The sequence below is a fragment of the Dermacentor albipictus genome, chromosome 2, assembly GCF_038994185.2.
Source record: "Dermacentor albipictus isolate Rhodes 1998 colony chromosome 2, USDA_Dalb.pri_finalv2, whole genome shotgun sequence".
Classification (NCBI taxonomy): Eukaryota; Metazoa; Arthropoda; class Arachnida; order Ixodida; family Ixodidae; genus Dermacentor; species Dermacentor albipictus.
Window position 1 is genome coordinate 137,981,671 of NC_091822.1, and position 24,159 is coordinate 138,005,829.

Genomic DNA, 24,159 nt, shown 5'->3' on the forward strand with positions numbered 1-24,159 from the left:
AACGATGGTTAAAATGCTATAGCACATGCACTCGGTGTGGGGTCGACCAAAACGCAGACGGTACTTCTAAAATGAATCAGAAGAACTCAATGCAGGTAAACATAAGAGTTGTCAAATTGCTTCGCAGAACAACACACACACGCTAGAACACACGCGTGGAGGTCAGTTTCCTTTAATAGAACGAGGCTGGAATAAAATGAGCGAGTTTGCCGCATTTCATTAACCGCTTAACAAGAGCTTTGCTTCGAATAGTTTTCAAAATATGCATTTGATTCGCATGATTTCTTAGATTTGTATTACCAAAAATGAAAAATACGAATGCTTCGAAAGCCACTTGCTTCTTGGCCATTCAACTGCAGTGAGCCTGAGGCGACGGCGACAACAACCGGTTGCTGTCAGAGAAAATGAATTGACAGACGCAGGAAAAAACATTGCTGTTTTGTTACGCGAAACGCAGTACCGACATGTAACGGCAAGTAAAAATAGAAACGCAATCAGCTCGCCGATAAAGCGCCGCTCTCCGGAGACACGCTACTGCACCTCAAATGTCACGTCTCATATGTGAAGACCTTTTCACTTCGGAAGACCTTTTCTTCCGAAGGTCACACTTCAGTCTCACTTCGGTAGACCTTTTCTCATTTTCGAGGCACAAAATATTTCACGAGCGCCGTCAAACGCATGTGTACACCATTGCGTTTGGGAAGCAAGAGGGACTGCTCCAAGTTAATAATCTGCAAAGAAGGAATACGCCACTTTCATTTAAAAATTGCTATAGTTTACACGTGTAGATTAGAAAACATCCCCAGCGCCGATCAAAAGAAAAGAGCACATGTGTGCGTAAAATTGCTACATCATTGGCAAAGGGACCAACCTTTCTCTATGAAGCAAGGTAATGCGATCACGGTTAAACAGGCCGTGCAAAGCTAAAGAGTAATAAACACTATTACTGCACTGAGAGAGTCGAGCAAACCGCCATCAACGCAAGTAGCACTAAAATCATAACCGCAGTAATTGTAAGTGTCTTTCCCCAGCGACCGTCACTGTTGCCTGTAATGAAAGTCTACGCCCGAATGATGCCAGAGCAGTGCCGGGCCTGCTAGCAGGCGAGCGGCGAAGGTTCTTGGCATCCAAATGCCTTGGCGAAGAGCACCGACTGTCGGGTGCCGTAGGAGCACAGCGAAGCCGCTCTGGCGTCTCCGCACGTCGTCTGGCAGAAGCGGCGGAAGAAGAGCTGCTCCCTGGACCGAGTGTCCGCCGCCTTGTTCGTGTGTGCTGGAAGGCGTCGGCGGGCGGCGATAAGTGCCACGTCGAGCGCCCAAGGAATGATCAGCATCCAGCGTACGCTGTTCTCGGACAGATCTCCTCCGCTTGGCACTGCCCCGGTGGCTTTCAACCGGCCCTTCGCACATTCCTGCTGCGCTGCCATTTCGGAACTCAGTGATGGACTCTGAAAGAGACACGTTGTCCGGCCTTTCTTTCAGTGTCGAACATGAAACTCATACCCTACGATCGACTTCTTGAATTCCTACCCTACGATCGACTTCTTGAAGTAAAGAGATTTTAAAGCCATGAACGAAAAAAAAAACGTGCGCTTTCAAACGCTTTCTTCCGTTTTGTTTTTGGTTAGAGAGCATCCTTTTCAATGAAAATAAAACATATTATAAAATGGGGACAGTGTGTCAACAGCCGCTGATTAATTTCATGGGCAGGTTCTCTCAGTTTCTCTTGCGTGCCTTGTGGCAGAGGGGTAATCGCTGCATTGGATGCTAGATGGCTGATAACTGACACACTTGCGGTCCTACACTTTTAATGCGGCAGCGTTAAGGACCACGTGTCGCGGGAAATTCAGCGTTGGCATCCCGCTTCGGCGTGCAGTGTAGGTCGTCGTTTCGGCAAAAAATATGATCGAACCACCCGTACCCAGGCCCTACATGTGGCGCAAGAACTAATCGTATTTCTCAAGCTAAAATACGCAGAAAAATCGTAAAGTAAGGCTTACATACTACCTACAGACGTGATAGCTAGCTCCCGGTTTGTAATTTGAATGTGCACGAAAACATAATTATGGTACGCGAAAAGTCAAAGCAACCCCTTTTCCAGGGTTTCTACCATTCATCGACCGGCAACGGCGTCCGCCATTCGCACGCGCCGGAGCGTGAATATCACGGCGTCCATGCGGCGACGTACAGCCACGGTCACAACTGATCGTGTTGGTCGGAGAATGACCGTTGCTAGTCAATTGGCTCGCTGCTCTGCTTCTTAGCTTCGCGACTATAGTCTCAAACCTGCTAAACAAAGGAGCGGCGCAGCAGTAGGACGTTAGAACACGATAATGGTACCGACGGCGAGGCATTCTGCTGTGGCGGCGAATCGGTTGAGCCTGCCGGTGTGACCACTGGTCGCCAAGATCGAATCTCTCCTTGGTCGCGAGCCACTCTCGCAACGCAACCTCTGCCAATCGCTGATGTGAATGCGCCTTACTGCGATTAAAAACAGACGCACCCGCTCCACTAGGATGCTTGCCCACTCGGCTAGGACCCTGGTGCCGACTGTGGAGTAATCGAGCACGGGATCGGAAGCTTCGGCGTGCAGCAAGTCTCCGATGAGCTGCAATGTGGGCACCAACAGCACCTTGCCGTCGTAATTAAGGTTCCCGCTCAACTGGTGCGACGAGAGCTGGTTCCACAGTTTGTCGCTTTCAGTGACCGTCTGGCCCATAAGCGTAACGACGTTGTCCAAGAAGTTGTCGGGGTCCATTTGAGGCACGACCTGCGGAATTCCTCTGGTGGTAATATCTGCAACGAGAGTATACGAAAATCGCGTGCTCTTCGTGTAATATGCTTCAGTTTATGTCTTATATACTTTTCGTTCTAGACTTAACTATCGTAAATGCCGAGCGCACAACCTCTCTAGGGGAGAAATTGTTCACCTGGCCATTCATTCATGCTTGTTAATGGACATACATAGAGCATTGCAACTTTGAAAATTTGACACTGTTTATAGGAATGTCAGGCAAAGTCACCTGCTAGGCTGTGTCAGAATGACAGATTCTGACAGCTCAGTCACGTAAGACATGAGAAAAAACGACGGCCACGTGTGGTTGCATGGCCCTCGAGACGGCCTTAAATTGTTCTAGACTGCTTGAGCTAACACCAATCGGCCTGTAGCCACAAATGTTGAACAGTTTGTTTCGAAGGCACAACCGCGGTCTTGTCGAGATCGCTATTTCTCTTTGATCCGCCGGACACTATGAAAGCGCTATTTACGTAAAGAAAAGAAAAATCTTACGCATAGTATTCATCTGCAGTTCTATGATGTCCGTGGCGTTAAGCGCGAGGCCCTCCAGCATATCCGGATACTCGGTCGCTACGTTTCCGAGCGTGGCCACCATGACGCTGAAGTAGCCATGCACCTCGGGGGTCTCCATTGTCCGCGCGACCCATGCAGGGAACTGCACAAAGAAGCGCTCCGCGGTCTCTCGAAGGCACAAGTCGGTGTCGTCGTGTTCACCCCCGTAGTCTTGCACATCAAAAGTGATAGCATAGCTTATTATCTGCGCTAGGGGCAACAGCAGACTGTAGAAGGTCGCCAAGTTCATATCAACTGAGCTTAAAGTCCAGATAGTACTCCTAATTTTGTGAAGTTCCCGGGCGAAGAGAAGCGTGTCACTATTGACCACCATGCGGTTCTGCAATCCACGATTCAGACCTAGGACCCAGACCAGGACCAAGTTCTGGGTAGGCAGCTCGTGGACGGCGACGGTGTGGAACTCGGAGGACGAAGTAGCGTTGGACCATTGTACAAGAGAGTCGAGAGTCAGGATTTCGGGGGCCAAGGTGACGTTGCGGTTCGCGCCGAGGGCGGCAAGCGCATCTTTTACGAAATGCGGCACTTCGTGGCTGTGACCTCTCAGGACACTCGCGAACGTCACACCCGTGTCTATGTAAACTCGCCGCCCGACGCTCCACTTGACACTGATGACGGACACGAGACCAGTGCGCAGACACTCGGCTACGATGGTGGCGAAGAGCTCATGGAACGAAGTAGCCGCCAGCCATTCGTTAACGTTGATCCTCGAGATACTGAGAACGTCTTCGACGCGAATTTGTCGATGTCCCTGCGCAAATCGTCGACAGCTTGAATAGAAAAGTGCCATGCGATAGGCAGCAGAGTCGGCGAATTCGGTAGCATTGGCCAGACGTTGCAAGTTGTACCGCACGCGTCTCTGGAAGTCGTTACGGTTCTCAGTGGCATAGCTCGCCCTTTGTGAGCTTCTGGCATGCCACCGGCCACAGACATGTCGGTGGAAGTCCATGCAGGGCGGAACATTAGAATCTTGAGACTTGCCGAGCAGTGCGACGACCATTTTGCAGGCTGTGTTGAAGCAGGCGCTGTCGTTAATGAAATCTGTCGCAGTTGAAGGACCATCGAAGTGCAACTTATTCCACGCGAACAGCATTACTGCAACAAGGGTCACCAGCAGGACGACGACAATGACGCAGATGATAAGGTTGGTATTTAGCTCTGTGTGTCTCTGAGATGCGATGTCGAACAAGCTCTCCGGAATGCTGGCAGCTGCAATGCAATAGCGTTCGTTCTTAGGGACAGCTGAAGACGCAGTTCTATATATTAAATCGGTAAACTCAATGTTTTTAATAAAACAAGTTTTCAGGTGGACCACCTAAGATCTTTTCTGACGGTAGGCCCGAATACAGCTACCCGTCTGTTGGTTATAAATAAAGCGAACATTACAGGTGCGTTTGCAGTTTTATTCCTCTAATAAGTTTTTGTCTGATTGACTAACTGCTGCTTTTGTAAGGGCTAATTGAGCCAAGTAGACATCCTGATTCCATCCGTTTAATCACTACGATCTTCCACGGGTCACGAAAATTATTTTATTTATTTCAAAGCACCCTATAGGCATTCTTTTGAGGCTTTGTGTAAGAGGGGCAGGTACACTAATATCGCGCCGCAAGAACAGGAAAATTGAACTAACTCTATATTAACAATACTAGCATCAATAAATATAGACAAAATGCTCGGCATATATTTTAAGTAAGAACACAATAGAATATACAAGCGTTATCAGATAGTACATGTTCGAGAAAAAAGACAAATAATGCTCGAACATTCAAAATGTGTGACAAGTAAAATAACCAGTTGAATATGGCGACAGGCTGAGATGTTCAACGTATAATGCTCATGGATATTTTATGTGGAATAATTCAAATGGACCCTGAAAACAAACAAGCAATAAAAGCTTCTAATCTATGTCATCCCTCAACTGCGTAAATGTGCGTGAAATGCGCTCAATTCGTTTCTTTAATCTGGGCCAATTGTCATCAACTGATCTGCTGCGAAACGAAGGAAGTGTTCCTAAATTGCAGTGAATTTTATTGTTCTTTATTCCAGTTGCCTTTGTTGTAGTCGTGTGTTAGCTTCGCTGTGGCCATTGAGGTGTGTAACGGTAATGTTGGTGTGATTTGAACTAATTTATATTCAGTCAAAGCACACAGGTAAACTATTTGCTTTACTAGTCGGCATGAGAAATATTTTGTTCTCACCTAATGTGTCTGTCGTTAGCAACAACGTAAAGTGATAATCAGGACGATAAGAAAGAATTGAGCGAACGAAAAAATGAACGACGGCCTTTTAGATAGGTGCTTCAATAAATCTAGCTAATAGTAATCACCACAGCAGTAATACTCGTACAATTAATTCTATACAACTTTTTTTGTAATGTTTGTTAAGGTGCCAGAATCGTAGAGATTAAAAAAAAATGTGGCCATAATTAACTCAACGTTCTTTCAAGGCTTGGAGGACCAAGGCGGGACCATTCATGTACTTCTTTTTATTCATGCGTTGTCTTAGCTGAAATAACGAGTAAATATGCTAACTTTAAAATGACCGAATTTCATTTGGTAATATTTGTTCTAAAATATCCTTAATTTGACGAGAACATCAACCGAGCGTAGCCCGGCTACCATTTCACAAATCTGAGCATTATCACTATATGACTAATTTCCGTGCCTTTATAGGATTCGCAAGGACTTCTGAGCACCATCCATGCTGCCAACGACAATGCAGTGGGTTTGTGCAATAGGTAATTTAATGCAAGTGATGGAAATCCAGCTGGCTTCACTCGTAATCTACTGTAGCTGCTGGAACTAAAGTCACGTGGTACTTGGAATAATCCCGAGAAATCACTTGTGTCGACGGATTATATGGGCGGGAAACATAGGAAATGAAGGGACCTATAATCAGCTTTTCTTTTTTTCAGATTCAGTAACTTCAGCGAAAGCGTGAGAAAGCATTATATAAAGTTGGAAATAAAGTCAGAAAGCACTTTCAATGACCTAGTTAATATATACTTGATAAGTTGATGATCTATGCGCTTCGTATTTGTGACATTTTTTAGTGCTTTAATGCTTGAAATCTTTGTAATGGTGGCTTTAGTTTATACGGCTACTTGACAGTCGAAGAAGAAGAACAGAGCGGCCTCTGGTTAAGAAAAAGACGCGTCCTGTGTATTGCTTGAACTGGCTTCTACCTCGGCCGGTGCTTGTGATTCTTGTAAATATATCGTGTAAATAGGTCCTGCTTAGTTTATTTCAGGGTAACATTTTGGTATAGGTACGCGGTACCGTGCACTAAACTGACGTCACGAAGTAGAAAGTCCGTCATGTCTGTAGCACAGCAGGTCGGAAGCGCTCGTGTCATTGCTTATCGCGTCGCGTAATTGGTAGTGACGCGCGACCAATTACGAGAATTTCCGACAATAAATTGCAAAATAAAAAGATATTATTAACTCCTAAGTTCTTAGTAGTGCAGTGGTTAGGAAAGAACATACTATTCCGCATCCTGTTTGATTCCGTATGGCCCCCGTAGCCCGGTACAAATGGATTTGTGGCGATGTCCCTGATGTCACCCAGTCGCCATTGAAATGGCGTGCTCGTCGCAATGTTGTCGTGGCTCACCGCCGAGTCAAATATAAGGATGTTTGGTTTGCGGCGATCCATCATGCCCAGCGAGTCCGGATCCTCTCCCGCGTTGACTTCGGTGGTGACATCGGACATTGATGCCACGGACTGTCGCGCTTTATGTGGCTGCATGGTCAAGGCCACGTCGCGTGGCACCAGCAATGTGTCCACTGGCGAATTGGCGCGGTTGGTCGAGGCCATGTGCCACACGTCAACGTTGTTGGTAGTTCTTTCCTGCTCGAAAACACGAGAACCACCAAAAGCTCAAAAGAGAATCAAACAAAATCTAATTATTATATTTAACCAACAACGGAAACAGGGCACTAGCGGGGAAATGGGGAATTAGCGGGCAGTAAATGGGAAATGATAGGGCTCAGTGAGGTTAGGAGGACATAACAAGCATATACAGTGCTAAAAAGCGGGCAGGTCCTGTGCTACCGGGGCGTAGTGGGGAGATGAGAACTAGGAATCAGATTCCTGATTAATAAAAATACAGCTGGTAACATACAGGAGTTCTATAGCATTAACGCGAGGGTGGCAGGTCTTGTGAAACTTAATAAGAGCCACAAATTGAAGATCGTACAGGTGCCCTACATCCAGTCATGATGACCAGGAAGTTGAAAGCTTCTATGAAGACGTGGAATCGGTGATGGGTAAAGTCAAAACAAAATAAACTATACTGATGGGCGACTCCAATGCCAGGGTAGACAAAGAGCAGGCTGGAGACAAGTCAGTGGGGGAATCTGGCATATGTTCTAAGAATAGCGGGGGAGAGCTATTAGTAGAGTTTGCAGAACGGAATAATATGTGGATAATGAATACCTTCTTCCACAAGCGGGATAGCCGAAAGTGGACGTGGAGGAGCCCGAATGGCGAGACTAGAAATGAAATAGACTTCATGCTCTGCGGTACACCTCTGGCATCACACAAGATGTGGACGTGCTCGGCAAGGTGCGCTGCAGTGACCATAGGATGGTAAGATGTCGAATTAGCGTAGGCTTGAGGTGGGAACGGAAGAAACTGGTACATAAGAAGCCGATCAATGAGTTAGCGGTAAGTGGTAAAACAGAGGAATTCGGGATCAAGCTACAGAGCAGATATTAGGCTTTAACTCTGGAAGAGGAGCTTAGTGTTGAAGCAATGGACGGCAATCTTAATGGCATCATTAAGGAGTGCGCAATGGGAGTCGGTGGTAACCTCGTTAGACAGGATACCAGTAAGCTATCGCAGGAGACGAAAGATCTGATCAAGAAACCCCAATGTATGAAAGCATTTAACCCTACAGCTAGAATAGAACTGGCAGAACTTTCCAAGTTAATCAACAAGCGTAAGACAGCCGGCATAAATAAGTATAATAGGGATAGAATTAATCATGCTCTCAGGAACGGAGGAAGCCAAAAAGCAGTTGAGGAGAAACTAGAAATAGGCAAGAATCAGGTGTACGCGTTAAGAGACAAAGCCGGCAATATCGTAACTAATATGGGTGAGATAGTTGAAGTGGCTGAAGGGTTCTATAGAGATTTATACAGTACCAGTGGGACCCACGACGATAATGGAAGAGAGACTAGTCTAGAGGAATTTGACTTCCCACAAGTAACGCCGCAAGAAGTAAAGAAAGCCTTGGGAGCACCGCAAAGGGGGAAGACAGCTGTGGAGGGTCAGGTAACCACAGATTTGTTCAAGGATGTTGGGCAGAGTGTTCTAGAAAAACTGGCCACCATCTATACGCAATGCTTCATGATATCGAGCGTACCGGAATCTTGGAAGAACGCCAACATAATCTTAATCCATAGGAAAGGGGACGCCAAACACTTGAAAAGTTATAGACCGATCAGCTTACTGTCCGTTGCCTACAAAGTATTTACTAAGGTAATCGCAAGTGGAATGAGGAACACCTTAGACTTCTCTCAACCAAAGGACCAGGCAGGATTTCGTAAAGGCTACTCAAGAATGGACCATATTCACACTATCAATCAGGTTATAGAGAAATGCGCGGAATATAACCAACCCTTATGTATAGCTCTCATTGATTACGACAAAGCGTTTGATTCAGTCGAAACTTCCCCAGTCATGCAGGCATTACGGAATCAGGGTGTAGACAAGCCGTATGTAAAAATCTTCCACTGGACAGAGGGCAAGGAAAACTTCGTATAAAAATGGCTGTAGGCGCACTTTGTGTTCCTTTTATTGTGACACAAGAAGAATGTGTACTGCGGTATAGCGACAAACGTACGCCCGTAGTTTTCTGATGTCGTAAGCAAGAAGGTCACACGGCTTCCACCACTTCGGCTAAAACGCTGCCATGCACTGCAGCATGTTCCTATGTTAGATCATGTTATGTTAGTGTGTGTTAGACTGAAAGGCGAGTTGCGAACATGGTGGTGCCGTTCGCAGCTAGAGTCATACTCCTTGCTGTACTTTAACTGCTGCTCCCCCCCACCCCTAAAAATATCTTCATCTTCTATCGCCAGGTACTACGCCGTGCAATCATGGCACGGGAGCACCGAGCTGGCACCGCTACCCACTTTTCGTCCTCACCTACAATCTGTGGCTTCCACTGACTGATATATTTTGAGCTAATGAAGCATATTCAAATAACCCTACTGAGCTTAACCGTTCTCGTTCATGTTACGTTAAGAACTGCACAGAAATAAAAATCGCTAATTGATGATCTTCTGTCTGTTGGTGAATGAAATATCTACTAGATGACTCAAAATGTTGCACACGGGAGTAGACACGTGCGCCTCGTTTGTTTCGTTGTAACCGACTGCCCCTGCACATAAGCCTTCAACTGATTTTGTTTCTATGATGCTGCCAGTTATTACCGGAGGTGGTGTTGTATAACACGCCGGCACACTCCCCTGGACATGGTTTTCGGAATCGCGTTCCATTAGCTCCGTGGATGCTTGAGAGTGGCCCCAAGACTTGGCGTGGTCGCGTTCCCGTGCTTGCGCCTGTTGACGCTTACGCTTGCTCGATCGGTGCTTGATAGCGCTGGGCATTCCTTGTCCGTGGTATTCTTGCACATGAGTACCCTGAAAACCAAATGTTTGCCGCAGCCTGAATATTGTGCGATCTTCCTATACGCATTTGGTGCATGTCGTTAACCTATTTCGATTTCCAAGATTGCGCAATGGAAACGAGACTAGGAGCGCCTATAGCGTAAAGCTCTTCCAAACTTTTCTGTTCCAATTCTAGAACCAGCCCTCCGAGATTGGTCACAAACTTTTCTGGACCACCCGCATTTCGCCTGTCTGTCACGCGACGTCACGAAAACCACGATAGGTCCCCATTGATATGATGTGTACGTACTGATTATGCATGACTGGAGCGAACAAAAGAAAAACAGTTCTTTCTGATTCGACGCCTTTTTGCCATTATACCTGGGATATTGGTCAAACGTTTTAGGGCTGCACCCACTTCACCTGTCTGTCACGCGACATCACAAAACCGCGAGAACTGAACGCGTCAAAGTGATGTGTACACGTTAAAGATGCATTAATATGCTGAACAAAACAGATTTTTTTCTGAATAGCCGTGGGCTCTCCGTTCAGAAAGGTATAAAAAATGGCTCCCACCGATCGCTCGGGCACTGGCTGCTCACACCTGCCAGGGAGCATGGGTTTATTCGCGCACAATAAAACTTTTTTGCATGGCCGCGTAACGTTTTCGAGCACTTTCGGCACGTTTACGGCCTCGCTCTGCCAACTCGTCTTTGCTGAGGATCCATTTTAGCAGCATTCTCAACCTTCCGTTGCATGCCCCCGCGATTTTCGACCAGTGCACTGCAAGCTAAGGAAGGGAAAGCGGACCAATCGTAGACACCGGCACCCCCCTCTTCATCAGGTTATCGATTTTCACTGCACTGGCTCGGTCCCATTGAATCCCTTTCCCCTTGAGCGTGCACCTCGCCTCTTGTCAGCCAATTAAATAAGACAAGCCGCTCAATGTAGGCAATGTTATTCGTTTTTAAAGCCTACAAAAGTGACCTTCTATAAATCAGGAGAGCACTTGATTGATCTCTTCAGACAGCCCTGCGGGTCACCGCCTGATGCTTGCGTCGGCGGTTACCCAAATTTGACGTCCGGAGACTGAAATAAAACATTGTAATAGTTTTACATTATAGGGCCCTAGATGTGTTTTTCGATGTAATGAAAATGTTGCAAGAGAGATGACTACATTTCTTGAGACTGCACACATTGCTTGAAATTTGCCGCCTATAAAAATAATCACCCGAAGAATGTCGATGAAAAATGTAAGCAGTTGGTGACGAGGAAATTGGCAGTCAGAGCTTGCTGTAAAATAAGTTTGCGACACCATTGTTCTCGCGCAACGCCTCTTGTGCAATTCCGTACGATCGATTCGGCATGCAAGTTAATGGGACAGTACTATATGATAATTTTATTGGTGAAGTTGAGTCGTTGAGTCTTCATATCAGTGCCACTCAGCGCTTGTGGCCATCAGTTTTACGGCGTGTTGCGTACTTTGTCCTTCCTGCGATGCTGCCTTGAACATGTCGAACCAACGAACACGTAAACTTCTGCACAGCCTTGTACCGCTTGATAACCAGCCTGTGTAAAGCGCAACACTTATGGAGGCACTCAAAGTACAGCCGTGCCATTAAAGCGATCTCCTGAGTGCGATAGCACACACTCGATGAGTATCGTAAGTTACGTGATCTGCGGTGGGTGCACTTGGTTGAGCCATAGGACGAGAAGGCTTGTGCCTTGTTGCGCGCTGTCTTTCCGCGCCCCCAATACAAGGTTAGCGTCACGTGATCTGGTGGGCTTCAGAAACTCGGAATAGTAAAATGCATGGACGAAAAAAAAAAAAAGAGAATCCAAGAGGGGACTTCACATGAAAATGTTGAAGACAATCAGGAAGGACATACGGACGATTCGCGGCGAAATCACCCAAGCGCGAGACCATGCGTTCACGCTATGGCAAACGCTTTCTTCAGCGTGCGGCTCAGCTGTCTTTGGCGTCTGTCTGCTGCGTCACAATGAAATTGTAACGCGAAGCTAATCGTGCGAGCACTCACCGGAAAAAATTGTCGCTCCTGGTGACCACGTAGAGAACTAAAGGTTTCATTTGCGACGAGCTTAATGCTAGCGGTAGGGGCTGGGTAAGATGACGCCGAGCCAAGTTGTACGGAAATCCGTCAAGGACCAAACAATCTTGCGGCGGTATGTCTCGAAAGAGCTGCGTGCTGTCCCCAAGATTCCACGCGCCACGCGCGCATTTGGCGAAGAAGAGCATGGAGAGACCAGTACCAGTACCAGAACAGTGCCTTGCCGAAGGTGACTGCCTGACCTCATATTCCTTTCCATGTTCGGTTTTCTTTTTGCCGTCTTCAAATGGTAAAGTTAAGTAGACAATATAGGTACGGTACCTAGATGGGCGGGTGGGCTGTCTGCCCAGTATGAAGGGTAGCTCAGCGATTCTCCCCTTCATCACGACAAATGTGGCACCGCGGTCAGAGGGCTGTCACAAGCGGAATGCGTCGCGTGCTGTTGTGACCTGGTTACAATAGGCCTGCGGCGCATATTTAACTAAATGTTAACTGAAAACCATCTGCACAGTGACAACATAGATAGCTACAGATTTCTGGATGCAATGGACCTCTGTCAATTGGGGAGGTAACGTACTTGCGTCGTATGTCAGCTGTTCGCTTCGCGGTTTGAAAGGCTAAAATGAAAAGCACTTACCGCTATTCCACTCGGTAAAAAATGAAAATTGAGTCTGTGAACAGGAGCAAAAGTTCGGCGAGGATGAAGTAGCCCTTCATCAGTTCTTCTAAAGCGAGAAAATTATAATTTGTTTTCCAAACAGTATGTAGGTGCTGTATGCGAACGTAATAGGCAATTTTCGTATATTCCGAAATGCGTAATGAAATAACTTGGTTTGAAGGAATGTCAAGTATAATCGCAAAAATATCGCAATACTGAACAGCTCTCAGGCTTAATTTCTTTGCCTGTATGGTTTCTATTACGAAGGAGATATAGTTTCATTTGTGTCAAGCTGTACGCGTTTGCAATGTGAATCAACAATCTGTTTTTGGCAATGGAAATAAACTTGATTTTGTCGAAAAAAAGTTTTGTTCAGTCATGCATGATTAAATCCATCAGAATAGTAGGTTGTAGCATGAAAAATAATAGTTTGGACTCTTGCTTATCGTAGATGTATATTTGAATGCAATAGGTTAATTCTTCTGTCGCACGCATAAACCACTAGCGCCAAGCTTTTACAGCAAACAAAATCTTAAAATGAAACTCATCACTGCTTCACGGTGTTTACAATCCATGTCATCGCGCAGCGTAAGTTGCTTTTTCTTTTCTGGAGTACCCTTAGCAGCCTAGTCCTTGCTATTCGCAAGGAAGTGCAGGAGAGCAGTAGATTAGATTGGTGATGCTGTTCTTAAGTTCGAGATTGGGCTGCTACCGACCAGTTCAGAAGGCTTGAGCTGTAGAAAGCGCATATATATATATATATATATATATATATATATATAAACGAGAAGAAAGGGGGTTAACCGAGGGGCCCGATTTTTATTAGTCATATCATAAGAAGCCAACAAACATTGACACCAAGGACAACATAGGGGAAATTACTTGCGCCTAATAAATGAAATATAGAAACAATAAACTAATGCAAATAAAAGTGGATGAAAAAACAACTTGCCGCAGGTAGCAACCAAACCCACAACCTTGGCATGCGAAGGTTGTGGGGTCGGTTCCGGAGCGTAGGGTAGTGAAGGAGCAGTGTAACTCAATAGCAGCAGATACACTCTCGCAATCTACACAATACGCCCAATGAAATTCTCCTCGAACTTTTTGCATGGCCTTGTAACGTTTTCGAGAACTTTCCGCACGTTTACGACCTCGTTCTGCCAACTCTTCTGAGGATCCGTTTTAGCGTCATTGTTAAACTTCAGTTGCATCCCGCCGCGATTGTCAACGAGCCACCGCAAGCTAAGTAAGAGAAAGCGGACCAATCGCAGACGCCGGCACCACCTTCTTCATCTGGTTATCGATATTCAGTGCAGTGGCTCGACCTCATCGAATCCCTCTCCACTTGAGCATGTTCCTCGCCTCTTGTAAGCAAATTAGATAAGAGAAGCCGCACAGTGCAGGCAATGTTATTCATTTTTCAAGCAAACGAAAGTGACCTCCTATGAACGAGGGGAGCATTTGATTCGTTTGTTCAGACAACGCTGCGGGTGACTCCCCGATGCTTGCGACGGCGGCTACGCAAATTTTACGTCAGGAGATTGGCATAAAAACATATTGGAATAGTTTTACGTTATACGGCCCCTGCAGTTGTGCAATTCAAATCCGTTTTGTTGGCTATAAGTAAAAAAAAATGCATGCTATTTGTTGTGAACGTCAGGAAAATGCAACCGCATCTTAGGATACTGCTGATTCCGTCGAATTCGCCAAATGAGAAAAGATGAACGAAATTGAATTTTTTTTCGAGTACTTTGTTCATTGTGCAAGCAGGCTTAAATGCTTGCATGAGCAAGACAGCATGGTCCGAACTTTCGTAAAAGGGCATCCGATCATTCCCGTTTTTTTTTTGAGCGCGTAATGATGCGGGAAATTCTTGTTCGTGTTATTAGGACTAGACTGAAAAAGAAATCCGAAGTTTTACTAATGCGAGTACATAAATTCCAGACATTCTATAAGACAGATATTCTATAAGATTAGCCAATAATGGGTTCGCACCAAATGGCCAATAATACAAACTCCTGTAAATCAAAGAAGCCACTGAGTACAATGCACAAAGAGGTCGTTGTGCCTCATAGATGCCTATGAGCCCACTTACGTGAGCTCAATTACGGGCTCAGTATAGGAGCTCATAATTATATTTTACAGCGAACGCCAGAAGTGCACTAACTCGCCATGATTTGACGATCAGCCTATCTGAAACATCATACGCCTTGTTCGAGAGATATTACACGCCGGTGAGCTTTCCGAAAGCCATTGGGAGGGCTCTTTCATGATCGGAATCAGCGAAATTCTTCAAGCGTAATAGGTAATGTCGGGAAATAGCAAAGATTACTACTTAGCGGAGTACGAGTGTGACGTTATAGTGCAATAAAGAGAATAGCATACCTTTCAAGCGGATCGTAACACGAACTCCGCTGTCTACGCTGTTAGCGTTTCACTATACGCAAATGTTCGGCATTCCCGGGTAACCTACCGTTAACCTTTATAGATTTTTTTGCATTTAATGTCATGGCTGCTAAGTGCCCGTCTCGCTAGAATTGCACAATAATACAGCAGTAGAGCAATGATCTGCAAGGAATTCGAGACGTTAAAGAGGCCTTTTTTTTATAATGATTGCAAAAGGAACATTTATGCGATCTAATGCTTTACGGCAAATTTGTGATTACGAGGCGGCTTAAATCACGTTTGGATGAACCAGAAAAAAATTCAATGCTAAATTTATTGAGAGTTACGTAGGTTGCAAGGCACAGTTCTCTATGTGTCTGAGTGCCATAATGCCTGCGACGTGAAGAGTGAAGCCCATTCTGTCTGACAGCAGCTTGGTAATTAACAGGCCCTTTTAAGCCCTATTCAGGTGGCAGGTATTGCCTTTGCAGTGCGGGCAACGCCATTCACTCGCTTCAAAGAAAGTATTATTGGAGCTTGTGTCACTCAGTTCACGCTCTCAAGAAGTAATTAAAAGCGCTGTCGACGGGGCCTTAATATGCAGCAACTTGGTTAGGCGTCACATGGAAGAGACGCCGTCCCTAAGCGCAGCGCCTAATTTTAGAAAGAGCCTGGAAAATGGGTATGTCGTACTTTGAGAAAAGCGCGTAAATAAGTCTTTTTCATCATTTGCAAAAAGAAAAGGGTGGAGGATAATGCAGAGCGGTAGCTGATGGTTCTAGGATCATTATTACAAGGTTCAAATATTTGGTGGAATGTAAGAGCAAAATCTGATACAGCAGCTTGGATGCGCTATGCGTGGTTGCAGCTTTCTCTCTGTATACAGCAATGCATATTACAGTCTCGTTCCTAGTATGTCCCACAAAGCTAGTGGCACATTTCGGTCACATGCTCCGTGCATTATATGGAATATATGTGGAACGAAATTAAGATGTCAAACTTTTTTTAATGTAACTTTTGTAGAACCATGCTTTTCAGAATAATATATTTAGCAGCTGTAAGTTCCACAGACGAAAAAAACCGATGTTCAAGAACATTCGTTCCACATAGGTTGCATTTAGTGTTACATTCGCGAGAATGTATGCTCTACTAACGTTGTGCAACCCATGTGCAACAACATTAGAAATTAGAAATTCTTTTTTGAGCGTACTCATAGATTTTACTCGTGTGTACGTAGGAGTGTGTACCTTGGAGGGATGTGGCGAACCCCTGCCGGAACTGCGCGTGGATGCCGAAGTGGCATGCTCGGAGGCCGTTGGCTTTGTGGTCCCTCTGGCTCCTTTCAGTGTACTCTCTTCGCTCGATAGCTCTGGGCTCTGGGTCACTGGGCTGCTGCTCGTGGCCACGGAACCGTCGGCTGGCTCGGGACGCTTCATTCCCGATGGCCGTCTCTCGGGGCACGAGGCAGCAGTAAGTAAACGGGATTTTCCGATACCCGGCTACACCAGGCTACACCAAGCTACCGATACCAAGCTCCAGGCTACACCTGACGAGACCTGACAAGCACGATTACTGCGTTGCAGGGGCTCCAACTTCTTCTGCTTCGTTCTCGGGATCGCGCGCTCTTCGCTTGCTTTTTTCTTCTCGCCCGAGCAGTGACATGGTGCCGCTACGGCATATTAGCCAATAAGTGCATACGTGGCAAAACTAAAGCACAAAGAAGAAGTCATTTATTGATTTGCTTTATTTGACAGAATGGCGGCATTGCGGCCTCAGTTTGCCAGCGGAACAAAGGGGAAGGAAACAGACATGCACGCGCCCTTCACACAAGGCGGTCCACTCGAGCCGAACGCGGAAACTCCCACAAGCTGAGACGGGTCTATATTGCACGGAACCGTTCCTGGGTGTGTTCAAGACTTGTGAAGACGTCTATATGAGAGGGTTCAAAGTACTTATCGATAGCGAACCGCCAACATTGAAGTATGAGAAAGCGCTTGTTAGTAGACGTCTTTCCTTATGAAAGCAAAGCCGCCGGCACTCATTCGAAAACGCGAACTATACGAGTAGTTTCCGCGCTTATTATATGGACATTCTTGTACAGTTAGGCCGGTGTTTTTAGTGAAAATATAAGTCGCAATTTCGCAATTTCATGTGAGGTGAAGCCGAACGACGAACCCAAATAAAAACTTAGCTGGCAAAATAGAATAAAGCCTAAGATGATGAAATCGAACTCTTTTAAAGGCAATTTTACATATAAGATCAAATCTGGCCTAACGATAGGGAACAAAGCTTCGACATACTGAAATGTATAACATTAACAAAAGAAAAACAAAGGGTAGGGTGGGGATTAAAACATTCAATTTCCTTAATTAAAAACCTCATGGTAGAATAAAAAGGCACAGGCCCGAGCGGTACATGCAGCACCATCGCAGCATAAGCTGGAGGAGCGGCTCCATAGGAGCTCCATTTGCGTCACCACGCACTACAAGGTCTTCGCGGCAAAGTCTCTTTGCGCCGTTTTCATGAGAATGATCTTAACTGCCTTAACGTCGACGGCGAGCTGCAGCTTGTACTGGGGTTGACTTGCTCTCTGCACAGCGGTACACTGAGCCCGATGTTGCCTGGTTGCAGCCGTGCGCGTATCTCTACGATTCGCATCTTCAGCAGTGGTTTCTACCTTGCGAGAAGGCGCCATAACGGCTACCGAAGTGTAAAAACAGGTATCCAACTACGCGGCGCCCATGTCATATCCTTTGATCCATGGCACGCTACGTTTCTGTTGATTATGATGATAACGATGGTTTATTGGCATCCGGCCCCTTCCAAACTGGATGATGTCAAATAGTCACCTAGCCTGGATGACTTACCCAGGTCCAGCTACATGCAGCATGCAACTGCTATACGTAACTGCTACATGTAGGTGTAATATAACAGAACTGCAGTGCAAAATTTGTACGTATCGACACTATGCAGCGCATTTATGAAATGACCTGATACGATGGTAATGATGATGACGATGATGATTTATTGGCATTCCCTTTGAAACGGGATGGTGAGAAAGTCACCTATCTTGCTTGAATTAATCAGTCATGCCACACACGTCTTTCGTTATAGAGCCGTGTTTATGCATCTCCATAATATTTTTCTTTCTTTATTTAGCTTGTGCCGTTACCTATGCTGGATGGATGGATAGATGTTATGAAGGTCCCCTTTGGAACGGGGTGGTCGGTTGCACCACCAAACTATTGTCATTCTATTGCCTGATGTCCTACCTATATTAAAAAAGAAAAACAAGAAAGAAAAAAAAAACAAACCCACGATGAATTTGCATAAGAAATGTTTCTGAACCCCTATTGTGAATTTTGTTTTTGAACGCCTCCGTTGTTGGTCGCTTCCCGACTTTCCTTCCACCAATCTTCCAATCTCCTCTTACTAATCTACATTGCGGACATGTTTACTTTTCCTCTGCTCTCGCTGAACCCAATGGCTTCAAGTAGGCCAGTGATTTCTAAATCGACCGCTGGGCAGATACCTTCACATTTTAATTAAACGTGCTCCATCGTATGCCTAGCATTACCGCAGCAAGCGCATGCTTCTTCTTCCCTCTTATATCTCGCGTTATAAGTACGTGCCGTAAGGCATCGTTTTCTCGCTTTGAAAAGTAGTGAGTTTCCCTTCGAGTAATCATAAATTGTTCCTTTCCTGATTTCGCTTTTTCCTCTTATGTAGTTACTCACGGCAGCCTTCTTTTCCATTGCCGCCACACATGAGATTATCTCAGCCTCTCTGACTTTCCGCTTGACGTTCTTTGTTGCTGTGCTGCTCATGATACAGGCCGCATACTTGGTTGTATGCTTCCTAGTTCTTTTCCTCCATAGTGAATCAATGTTATTCCTGTACAAATACCTGAACACTCTCCCAACCCATTTGCTTTCTTCCATATTCCTCAGTCGTTTTTCATACTTAATTTTATTTTGAGTTTCCCTCACTTCAAAACTTGTCCAGCACATATCACCCTGCACTGCTTCATTCTTCCCGCTTCCCGTGAGCGCCCAATGCGAGGCTTCCCACTGACCTTTGATTGCTATCGAGTCCTGACTGCACCCCTGATTTCAAGCAAACAACTGTATTTCCAAATACATGTTCTGAAACCATTGCACCTTTCCGCATACCCCGGAGCACCTTGGTTCCCCATTGCACTCTGTGTTTCATTATGGCCCGCATTTCGCTTCCCCCTTACTCTTATTATTCTTTCCTGTGTTTCTATATATCTATTCCCTTCGTTTATCCGTATACCAAGGTATTTATATTCTTTTACGCGAGATATTTCCTGGCCATATATTTTCACTGTCTATTCGCTGTTTTCTTTGAATACCATAACACCTGAGTTCTTAACGCCAAATTTCAGACCTAACATATCGCCTTCCCGTCCCCAGATGTTAGTCAGACGTTGTATATCACTTTGCTTGTTAGCTAGCAACACAATGTCGTCCACATAAAACAAACCTGAAAACTGCTGCTCAACTACTGTACCCGCCTGTTTGTATAGGAGATTGAACGCGATATTACTTCCTTCTGGCGCGCTTTCCATCCTCACCATGTACATAATAAACAGTAATGAGGATTAAGGGCACTGCTGCCTCAGTTCCTTGGGGATTTCAACTTTCTCCTCGCTCCTCATCCCTTCCCATTAAACGCAAACGGTATTTTATAGGTGAATCTTTCTCAAAAGCTGTAGACAATTGTCGCTTAAGCCTACCCTTTCCAGGGTACCCCACAAGATATTGTGGTCTACGTTGTCATACGCTCATGTATTGTACAAAAAGGCCACATATAACGGTCTCGTTACTACTCTTCGTATTTTAATACATTGAGTAAGGACAAATAAGTTATCATCCAAACGCTTACCTATTCTGAAGCCACACTGAAGTTTTGCCGAAATGCCATTATTCTCTCCCCATGCTTGCTGCGTTAACGTAGCTGCCTGAATTGTTAATCTGTATATTAACAATGTAATCGTCAACAGTCTATACGAGTGAATTCCATCTTTCTCCCCCTTACCTTCATAAATTTAATTCATTCTACTTCGTCGCAAGCTATCTGGTATTAGTCTATCTTTTAGACTTTCTTCTACTGCTTTTAAAAAGCTTCCTTACTTTTTGGACCTAGTTCATTAATCAGCCTAACGGGAACCTCGTCTAGTCCTGTGGCTTCAGTTGAAATTTGTCAGCACGAGCTCCTTTTCTATCTGGTTCTCTTTCGTGCTCTTTGTTTCCTCAACTGCAACCTCGTCATTGCCCAGGAAATATTCGGCTGCATTCGGAGCACGCTCAACTTGAGAGGAGTTCGATGGGGACGAGCCAGTGCACTGAAATTCGATAACCGGATGAAGAGGGTGGTGCCAGCGTCTGTGATTGGTCCGCTTTCCCTTAGTTATCTTGCGGTGGCTGGTTGAAAATCGCAACGGCATGCAGCGGAAGGTTAAGAATGCCGCTAAAACGGATCCTCAGCAAATAATAGTCGGCAGAACGGCCACACGAGAAGGTTTATTGTATGCAAATAAACCCATGTTCTCCGGCTGGTGCGAGTAGCCAGTGCCTGAGCTATCGGTAGGCGGCCATCTTTTATTCCTTTAGGAACGGGGCAGCCTGTGCCTATTCATAAGAAAACTCAGTTTTGTTCGGCATATTAATGCAACTCTAACGCGTACCCGTCACTTTGACGTGATGAGTTCTCGCGGTTTTGTGACGTCGCGTGAAAGGCAGGTGAAGTGGCTGTCGACCGAAATCTTTTGACCAATAGCGGAGTGCTAATGGCGAAAAGGCGTCGAATCATAAACGACCATTTTTCTTTTATTCTTCCCACTCATGCATAATCAGTGTGTTCGCGTCACATCAGATGGGGAGCTATCGCGGTTTTCGTGACGTTGCGTGACAGACAGGCGGACTGGGGGTAGTTCAAAAAAGATTTTGACCAATGCCGGAGGGCTGATCGCAGAATTGGAATAGAAAAGTTTGTAGTAGTTTTACCTTACCGCGCGCTAGCATTCTTGTATACATCTCCTTAAACTTCTTTTTCTTTCTCAAACCTTCTGTAACAACCTCGTACCACTACCTGTACATCTGGTACATGGCGCTCTTCCTGGTGTAACAATATGCAAGTGCAATGCAGGGCACGTATAAACGCTACGCAGTGCGCATGTCACGGGCATCAGGGCATCTTTTTTGCTTCATGCTAGCACCCACTGGCGTGGCTCGGTGGTAGAGTGGCTGACTCCCACGTAACGGGCCCGGGCTCGATCCTTGCGGGCACTGCTTTCTTTTTCTCCTTCCCGGAGCTAGCTGCTACGCACACGGACACCATTAGCACCCTTAGTTTCGCCGGTAATAAGGCTCCACAAAAACTACTTAATTGACGATGAAGTAAGTAATGTGCACATGAACAGAATCTTTCCAGCTAAGAGCGGTAAAGAGTGAAAAGGCCTCTTAAATGCAGTTGTGTCCATATAGTCACAAAAAGCCTACTTGAAGTATGCGGGTGAAAAGAGAAAAGAAAATTGTAGCTGGGCGAGAAGAAAGCCAAGAACGGGCAGGAAAGATTTATGTTAAGTACACTGTTCGGTGATTTTGGATGTTAATAAAGCGCGCATAAAACTGTAAATGCTCCTTAAGATCAGTCATTCCTGCTACATATTTTAGAAAATCTAAAAAGAAGAAAGAAAATTAGGAAAGAAAGCAACAAGCATATCTCAAAGGACAAAAATTAGAAGCAATAAAACGCGCAGAATAGGTCGGCATGAGTCGACTCAATTCAATAGGGCTCAGACCCACCAGTGAATCTCAGTGTGAGTGAGCCCGGTTGAGTAGAATTTTGGTGAACCTGAGTCCCCAGTTAGCCCTGAGCGAAAAATACATTTTGCATGTCTAAGTAACTTGCGCGTATCTTGGCGTTCTATGGCAGGCGCAGCAGCAAATTTAACAACAAGACAGCTAATTTAATATAAACTTTGATCATATGTTGGTGTACTGGCATACTAAAAGAGGCTGGAAATACGAGTTAAGTAAACAATGTTCAATTCGCACATGAGTTCTTCTAGCAGGTTCTGCCTGCGAGTAAAAAGTTACTATCAAGCCGTTAGAGTACTCCATGTGACATGACACCCCGTAGCAAAAAATGTTAACGACAGTCGCGATGAAGTGCTTTTCTTCTTTTTAGATCGAAACATGCTTTGATTTTTAATTCCCACATGGCGACATCGCCGGTTAATTCCAAGAAATTTATCGCCTGAGTGCCGCAGTATTCCGCATTAAGCGGGGATTCTTTCTAGTGAAATCTCTCATCCAAAAGTTTTCATAAACTGCTGGCTAGGTGGAAAGCGGCGTTGATCTACAGAGCGTCTATTAACGTGCCCCCTGGCGTATTGACTCTAACGTAAAGAAAAGGCTTATCGATTTCAGAATTTTTTTTTTCTGAACGTAACGGAATTGTGAAAACATTTATTATTTTGAGTGCGTTCGTGCGAGCATCACACACAACTTAACAGTTCAGTGAAAGTTCAGGGACGACGGCCCGTCGCAACCGAGCAACAGAAACGTAGCTGTTTGTGGTGTGCGGGATATCTACAGCCCATTTCGACAACAGAGGCCTGATACATTCGCTGATAAGAATATGAAAAATGAGTTTCATTGTCATGAAAACAAAGTGATTTTAACCATGCCGATGCGTGGTAGGTCACAGAGGCGACGTTCTGCCTTTCCTCTCTTTACTACGAAGTTTGAGACGATAGTGGATGGATGGAAGCCAGAAAAGACTACTCACGTTTACTTGAAGAAAACTGCTTCAACGAAGTTCAGAGGGTTGGCCTCAACTATATGCAAGGCACCGATCCGGAGAAGAAGAACGTTGCCACAAAGTCTAGTGTTGTCTTAAAGCTCACTGTCGGAACTGTCTGGCACGAGCCTTCGGTCTGGATTTTTTCGCTTACTGCGATTCAACTTCGAAAGCACAATGGTAATACTTTGCTGGTGGAGGCACCACAATGCATTACCATCTTTCGAAATGGCCTTCATGGTGTGCTGCACGTCGGAACACATGTCTGCTTTGTCGGAAACGATTGCTCCATTTTTATTGACTTTCGTTCGCCTACTTGAAAATCGAATTTTCTCGGCAACACTCTTGGCCCTCCCCGTCAAGCTGATTTTACAGCGACAGCTGTTATTGAATGACATACTGTTGTCATACTATAAGTGCTCAAGGGAATTATGGGGCTTGAATTCCTTGGGCAGCATTGAAATAATGACTGTATAGTACTACCACTTCTTTTACGATTTTGCACAGCTTCGTTTGGAAGGACTTTGTGGATTTTGCTATTTATTTTGATGTTGTAGTGTCGCTTAGCCGCACGTTATTTCTCAAAAGTAGCGATGCTTGATAATTAAGACACTGGTCATTGCGCAATTATGGCGTTGTCCGATCCAATATACAGTGTATCATTACGCATTAAAACTTCTTTCTGGGCGAGTTGGTGCATACTTGACATAAACATTGTAACAGCGCAAACACATGCAATCACAAAGTAACAAGGACAGTGCTCTTGTCTCGTCCTTGTTACTTTGTGGTTGCACGTGTTTGCGCTGTTACAATTTCTAAGTCAAGTATCATTACGCAACTGAACGCAAGAGCTTGACGACTTAGGAATCTAGCGCGAAAATCATTCTTCAGTGAACTCCGCCCCAGTTCTTTATTTTCCGAGTGTTCTATATGGAGCCAATCTTCTTAGGCTAACTAACATTATGGAGAATCAGGAAACCATTAAAGGTTCCTGCCTGGCTCTGCACATAAAATTGTCATCAGAGCCCTGAGGTCATTGCAATGTAGAGTAAGGAAGTGTTGACAAATTGCTGTAGTCTCCATGAGTTTATTGATCTCATGATTTCTATAATAATGCCACACGCCAGCAATAGCTCCAGATGTCCTTAAATGGGAGAATAAATAATATGTTCACCCTTGCATCTTTGTCCTTAGGGAGAACTTCTTTTTGTTTGTCTTCCAAGTTAGCGCAGTAA

The 24,159-nt window shown here is 45.2% G+C and overlaps 1 protein-coding gene across 3 annotated transcripts in view; it reads right to left on the reverse strand.

Moving 5' to 3' along the window:
- Window positions 1-738: 738 nt before the first annotated feature.
- LOC135918658 (uncharacterized) overlaps window positions 739-24,159 on the reverse strand; it is a 130,392-nt gene continuing 106,971 nt past the window's right edge. The window contains exons 1-6 of one of the 3 annotated variants that reach the window (XM_065452317.1): window positions 16,342-16,687; window positions 9,806-10,015; window positions 6,851-7,214; window positions 3,289-4,374; window positions 2,503-2,795; window positions 739-1,447 (exon numbers count right to left, since the gene is read on the reverse strand). In XM_065452317.1, coding sequence (XP_065308389.1) covers window positions 1,097-1,447; window positions 2,503-2,795; window positions 3,289-4,374; window positions 6,851-7,214; window positions 9,806-10,015; window positions 16,342-16,530 — 2,493 coding nt within the window. In that variant the 5' untranslated portion in view covers window positions 16,531-16,687 and the 3' untranslated portion in view covers window positions 739-1,096. Of the gene's footprint in view, window positions 1,448-2,502; window positions 2,796-3,288; window positions 4,576-6,850; window positions 7,215-9,805; window positions 10,016-16,341; window positions 16,688-24,159 lie in introns of those variants that run through there. The other 2 variants (XM_065452300.1, XM_065452309.1) reach the window with 2 other exon arrangements.